At 45.7% G+C, this 6,805-nt stretch overlaps 1 protein-coding gene across 1 annotated transcript in view; it reads right to left on the reverse strand.

Annotated features, from left to right (window-relative positions):
- The window catches only part of LOC142301297 (exocyst complex component 1-like), a 47,990-nt gene extending 41,506 nt beyond the window's left edge, over window positions 1–6,484 (reverse strand). Inside the window, exons 1-2 of the mRNA XM_075342322.1 lie at window positions 6,352–6,484; window positions 754–884 (exon numbers count right to left, since the gene is read on the reverse strand). Coding sequence (XP_075198437.1) covers window positions 754–884; window positions 6,352–6,484 — 264 coding nt within the window. The remainder of the gene's footprint in view (window positions 1–753; window positions 885–6,351) is intronic.
- Window positions 6,485–6,805: the final 321 nt, after the last annotated feature.

Consider the following 6,805-nt stretch of genomic DNA (forward strand, 5'->3'; position numbering starts at 1 on the left):
GTTTCTCGCAAGTGTGACTCCAGCCTTATAAGCAGGATCGTAACGCACATTCACTGACACACATCCAGCTGAAAGGCATTTTTCAGCACAGAAATTAGGGACCTCATTGACTTGTATGGGGTTCATTGTCCATGGGCAAGTTCGGTTCCCTAAACAACCTTTTTTTCAAGTACATGCAAATTCGGTGAATCCGCTCATCTCTAATCACAACTGATAAATCTTGTAACACACTAATCAGAGAATTTGAGGTTTTTGGTGGTGAATACTGTAGTTTTGCTTCACTCCAGAAGCTAAGAAGTGAACGTTTCACTATAATAATTAAAGAGTCTATTATAATATATTACTGTATAATATAATATTATTAAAATGGACTATAAAATTCTGGCTTTCTTAGCACTTCAGAATAATCAATGTCAAAAAAAGTTTTGGGTATAATAATTCTTCTATAGTAATTCTTCCCTTTCTGTGGTATATTAGGCGAGGTCACAAAACTGATGACGTAAATCTGTATAGTGACTGTTGACGGCAACCTGCTTCTAGCATAAAAAACACTAAAGGCCTACATTCAGCCTGGAATTCTGCCCTATGGGAATGGGAATAATAAGAGAGATCAGATTTCAGGGAGAACTACGGAGGAAATAGGAGCGAAACGTCATTACAGGGATATGAGAAACTGCTGAAAAGAAAATCTGTTATTATATCGATCTAATGACTCTCACTACAGAAGCTGAAAATGGCGATGAAGATTTTTACCTGTGAATGATCTATTCCATCTATAAGTGTTAGATCCTTTAGATGCCACGCCTGACTTGATTCACATTTTAAGAACATTTTCTCTTCCATTACAGTTATTAAACTTATGTGGACATCATTCGTAGAAGATACTGTAATTACAAATAGTTTGTCAGCTTTATTTGTATGTGCAGATTATGACATGTCATATACAAATCATTCATCCAGGTAGCAAAGAATACATTTATATAACAGTACCAACATTTATGGTAATGCCAAAAATCTATGATTCCGTAAAGAGTGGTAATATCTATTATTGAAACAATAGTATTAATTACCTAATTTGTGCAGAGGCCCAGTGTATTAGATTCTTATATTTACATACATTCTACATTTACTTTTATCCATCGATATGTCAAAAGAGTGGTTTACACGATATGGATTCATTGTACACTAAAACTCTGATGTACAATAAAGGGAACCTGTACAAAAAAGACTAAAGACCAAAGTCTTCCACCCCTGCCTCCGTCCTGCTGAGGAAGCATTGCGATACGCGTTCGGGATTGGTTGCGGTTCCTCTTCCCCCCACTGTGTGTACTTTTCGCTCCTGCTGTTCTTTATGGGTAAGTTGCATCTAACTATTGCAATTGTTGCTACACTTTGATTATGATATAGGCACTTACCCTTGGCCAATTTTGGAGCTCCTGTGCTCCCATGCAGCAGTTTCCCAAGATTTGTTCACCGTTCAACTTCAGGACATGCTGATTTTTTCTGTCTGGATGGGTATCATAGGCAATATTATATGCTTTTATTGAGTACACACATATACTACTGTGGGGGGTGTTGTTTGGTAGAGGTCCTCCTTTAGCCTCATAATTGATGTATCATTATACTGTACATTTTTGTGCTTTTACTCTATTTTCTAAATAAAGATTATCTTATCTTATGGAAAATTATACTCCTTTTTGTGTGTTTGAAACACACCTTTTTGTAATAAAGGGAACCTGTCAGGTCCAATATGCACCCAGAGCCATGAGCAGTTTTGGGTACATATTGCTAATGTAATTATAATCCCTGCCTAACCATCCCTGCATACACTAGCATAGATAAAGAGATCTTTAGAAAAAGTATTTCTAAAGATCGTTTATTTTATGCTAATGAGCGAGGGGACTAGTCCAGGGGGTGATTTATCCCCCGGCTAGTCCACCCTCTTATCATGTTAGTACACCCCTGTAACATGCCATTTAATGCTGCGACACCAGCGATGACGTGCATACCTGTGCTCGCTGTGTGTATCGGTGAACGCTGAGATGAATGCCGGGCACTTCTGGTCATGCGCACTAAACCTGTCTGAAGCCGGGATGCGTACATCTGGCTTCATACTGTGCATGACCGGAAGTGCCGGTATTCAGATACACGATCACAGTGGAAACAGGTATGCGCATCACTGCCGGTGATGCTTCATTGAATAGCATGTTAGTCTGTCCCTGTGGGCATGCTAACAGGCTAAGAGGGCGGACTAGTTGGGGTAAATAACGCCTTACGGACTTGTCCCCGTGCTCATTAGCATATGATGTAAGATCTTTAGAAATACTCTTTCTAAAGATCTCTTTATCTATGCTAGTATATACAGGGACGGTTAGGCAGGGATTAACAATATGCACCCAGAACTGTTCATGGTTCTGGGTGCATATTGCACCTGACAGGTTCACTTTAAAGGGAATCTGTCACCAGGCTTTTACCTCCTAATCTGAGAGCAGAATATCATAGGGACACAGATCCTTATTCCAGCGATGTGTCACTTACTGGGCTGCTTAGTGTAGTTTTGATAAAATCACTGTTTAATCGCAGGTTATCATTACAGGACTACTTGGTGTGCTGCCAGGTAGTCCACCATATTCATGGGCACTGTATAACTGTTAGATCTTCAGCACAGAAAACATTGATTTTAGCAAAATGACAGCAAACAGCTCAGTAAGTGACATCCCTGGAATCAGGATCTCAGTCTCTACATTATGCTGCTCTCAGATAGGGGAGCAAAAACCTGGTGACAGATTCCCTTTAAATTTGGTGTAAAACCGAACAGTTTTAATTACAGGAGAGGGGGGAGGAGATCAATGGAGAGAGAAAGGAATATGTGTGGTGCCCTGGACAAGCCAGGGGCCACAGAGAACAACACCCACACACCCCACACTCCCGGTCAGGCACACCGAAGTCAGACTAAAATCCTTGTTGCCTTCCTCCAGGGGCTGATGTTCACACCAGGGGGTGGGCCAGGCGGTTGGCCCCGCCCACCGAGGAGTTCACAGTCCTGGAGGCGGGAAAAGTAGACAGTTCTGTGAGGGAAGTGAAAGTGAGAGGAAGGAAAGTGGTAGTAGAGCAGACTGAAGTTGGTCCGGGTGTGTGGCCCGGACGGATCAGCAAGGTTGGCAGACGGTGGTGACCATCTGCAGGAGTGGCCTATTGGAGCTTACCATAAAGACCGTGGACGGGCGGTGGCCCGGGGGTACCGGACCGGTACGCAAAGAGAAGTCAGAACCATCTGGCAGGGGCTTACGGACCCCGGCAAGGCTAGGAGTCGCCGTGAATTTGCCAAATTTGTTAGCGAAGGGAACTGTGGCGCCCCTGAGGCTTCCGTCGCCACAGGTCATTGCACCCCATCAGCGGTGTGATGCCCCATTCTGGGTGAGGAAGGGAGTGAACACCGGTCCCCTGGTAAAACTGCACTACACCCATTGCTAGGCACACACTGGGTCAAGGGATAGTGGCAGTAACCCTCCCATGCTGCATGCTGGGAGGGGTCGTAAGACCCATCCCTGCTCCCATAGGGTGGTAGCTTAGCAACCGGGGGGTGGGGAGAGCCAGCCGAGTGTAGAGCAGAGAGGAAGGTCAGAGTTTCAGTTTACCTCAGAGAGTGAGAGAGTGAGGAGCCAGCATGTAGCTGTGAAAGAGAAAGGAGCTCTGTGAGCTCAGAGTGTCCGCACAGAGAAAGCAACAGAAGTCTGAGAGAGAGTGCGGAAGGAGGAAGAGGTCTGCAGGAGGCAGGCAAGGAGGAGAAGTGAAAGGAAAAAGAGCTCCAAGTCAGTCAGGAGCTAAGGAAGGAAAGAGACGCTTCCTGGTGAAGATCCTGGGACTCAGAGGGTCCAGGTGACACCAAGCAGAGAACCGAAGGGGTCCCAGGGCCACGGGTAGCTGTAGAGCTGCGGTGGCCTGTTCCACAGGAACATCGGTGGAGGGATCAAGCTGCAACAGGGGACGGTCCCTAGAAACCGGAGGAGTGCAAAATCATCTCCAGACAGTAAAAACCGAGGCCCAGGGAATGTTGTAAACTCCCCGGGCCATAGCCCACAGCAGTACCTCTAGAAAAGGGATAATCAGCCGACAGGTGACCCCCCAGCCTGGAGGCTGTTGTGGAGGCCGAGCCAGGTTCAACCTACAAAGGCAAGGCTAAGGAAGACAGCTGAAGACAGAGACACTTAAAAGAAGGGTACCGGCTTTTACTCCCAAAATCACCCAGAATCGGCGGAGGTCCCTGACAGTGGTCCCAGCAGTCCAAGGGTTCCTGCAGGACTGTGACAAGAATTGTGAGTAAAGAACTTGAAACTGCACCCTTGGAGTTGCCTCTGTTATTTCAGCTGCATAGACACTCACAAGCACCAACTGTGCCCCGGGCATCGCTCCACCTGTGGGGAGCAGTACCACCATTGCTGCCATATCATCACCCCGAAGGCCTCACACAGCAGCGGCGGCTTAATAGCCGCATACCACAGGTGGCGTCACGAACACAAACTTTATCCACCTAGCCACATATTCTACCGACACCCACCAGGGCCACGGAGCCGGGCCCAGCCATCACTGACTACCTCCGGACTAGTCCGGCCCGGCACCGGGTGTCCCATAGCCCTGGGGTGGGCGAGTCAGAACCTCCTGGGTTTCCCAGCAGCCAAGTCCCGACAGAAGGCAACAGTCCAACCGAGAGAGGGAAACACAGTCACCGCCAAGGCTAAAGTTCCCAGGGCCAGAGCCTGCGGGCAAAAGGGGCTCCTCCAGCGCATATCCAAGCTGGGGAACGGGTTACCGGTGGGAACCCATTGGAACCATTTACTGTACATAGGTGCAGGGAAAGGCAGTCATCATCAACCTGCCGGGAGAAACAACACCACAGCCGTCTGTGGGACCCGTCCATCCAGCAGTGTGTTTTACCGAGAACTGTGTCCTCATCATTGGCTGAGTGAGTACCACCGTGCCGTGCGGCACAGCGCTGCCCCCGCGACCCTGCACCTCACCAGGCCCCGTAACCCGCCTGCCATCCATCCCTACCCCATCACCGGGCCCCGGGACAACCAACCGCCCTACCCACGGAGGGGAGAACTAACAACAAAGCTGCTCCCTGTCACCGCTCCCGGGATCCCCGTCCAGAGCAGCGGTGGTGTCACCAACTTCACCACAACCGTGGGTGGCGTCACGGACAATCACCAAATCCCCCACCATCCAAACAATCTCCCTTTTCACTCACGGGCGAGGAACGCCGCTCGAGTCCCAGGGATCCGGCCCACCGCTCGAGCCACCACCGAGTAGCGGCAGCCACAGCAGCAGCAGCGGCCGGACCCGAGCAGTGGGAGAGCGCAGCGTCCCCTCCTCCGCCCGCGACATATGCATTAACTTTAAACCTGGGAGACTCAGAAGTGGATAGTCACTTTCCCAGCAGTCACCATTTCATCCAGAAATCTGTTTTTATTTTTTTTAATACAAATTCTAGCCATAATTTCATTAATAGAAATAATAGAACATATAGTTTATATGGCTATTCACATGTCTAAGCTTTTATTGTAGACCAGGTAGTTTGCAAAAGCAGAACAGCAAAAACTTGTAAAATTTGTATCTTGGTTACAGATCAAACTCTACTGCAAATCTCTAGGTCCATCAAAAACTCAGTGACATCTTTGTGGCATGCTAGTGCGGTCTGATTTTCATGTTTGTTTGGTACTAGAAGCTTGGGAAACCTCAGATGCAAAAAAAAAAGATGAAAATCTGATAAGTTCTGATACATGGCCCAAACACTAATGAGAAAGTCAATAAAAAAAAAATAAAATCAGTCCTTTCTTGGATACAAGACAGAGATAACTGAATCTATATGTGATTCTGTGTTAACCGTAGTCAATAGAAACAGTTTTCTGCTCTTGTCAAAGAAGTTCGGATTTCTGTAGTAGTGTGGCAGTACATATTCCCTACGCAGAGCAAGTAAGAAGGAACCATATTGTCAGCTGGGTAATGATACCGATAATGTCCAGGGCTGGAGCCCCACATCACAGATAGCTAAACATGGAAGCCAAAAAATATTAAAAGCTATATCGTTATGCTAGGATAAATAGTAAATTGTTTTAAAAGAGCTATTCACAATCCTAAAGGACACTTGGTATAACAATGATCATAGCATAACTCTTTAACCCCAGTCTTTAAAGAGTATTTGTGCACAATATATTCACGTATAGTGCATATGAAAACTTTAAACCTCAAAAGTGTTTTCAGCTGATAGCTGATATCCCAAGTCAGAGTCTGCCTTATCACTAGACATGAATATATACTATACATGGAAATAACAGAAGCAGATATACATACCTGACACACAGAGATAATTACCCGCGTCCTCCTTATTAATCTTCGCCAGTGGCAGGACATGGATAAGTTTATCGCCTTTATTCCGGAAGACATCCCTCTGCAGTGTACTTTTGAGAATAGATATTAATGTCATAATGCAGGTGAAATGATAAGAAAACTTAGAAGATAATCTCAGTGCTTATGTTGAGATGTATTGTGTGTAATATAACAGGCTCCTATAGCTCTTCATATTAACAAAGTTCCACTCAATATTTTCCAGACCACCAGATCAATGCTCTGTCAATTCAGTGAAGCTAAAAGATGTATTATGCAAGTAATTAGGAAAAGAAACCATAGAAGTAAAGTTGTTAGAATAAGGGAACATATATTATTACAGTAGACGTCATCCTTATCCAGGGTAAAGAGTAAAAAATGAAAAATTACAATCAGTGAAACACTCTATTTCCGTTTTATT

Source organism: Anomaloglossus baeobatrachus, chromosome 4, assembly GCF_048569485.1.
Source record: "Anomaloglossus baeobatrachus isolate aAnoBae1 chromosome 4, aAnoBae1.hap1, whole genome shotgun sequence".
Taxonomy (NCBI): domain Eukaryota; kingdom Metazoa; phylum Chordata; class Amphibia; order Anura; family Aromobatidae; genus Anomaloglossus; species Anomaloglossus baeobatrachus.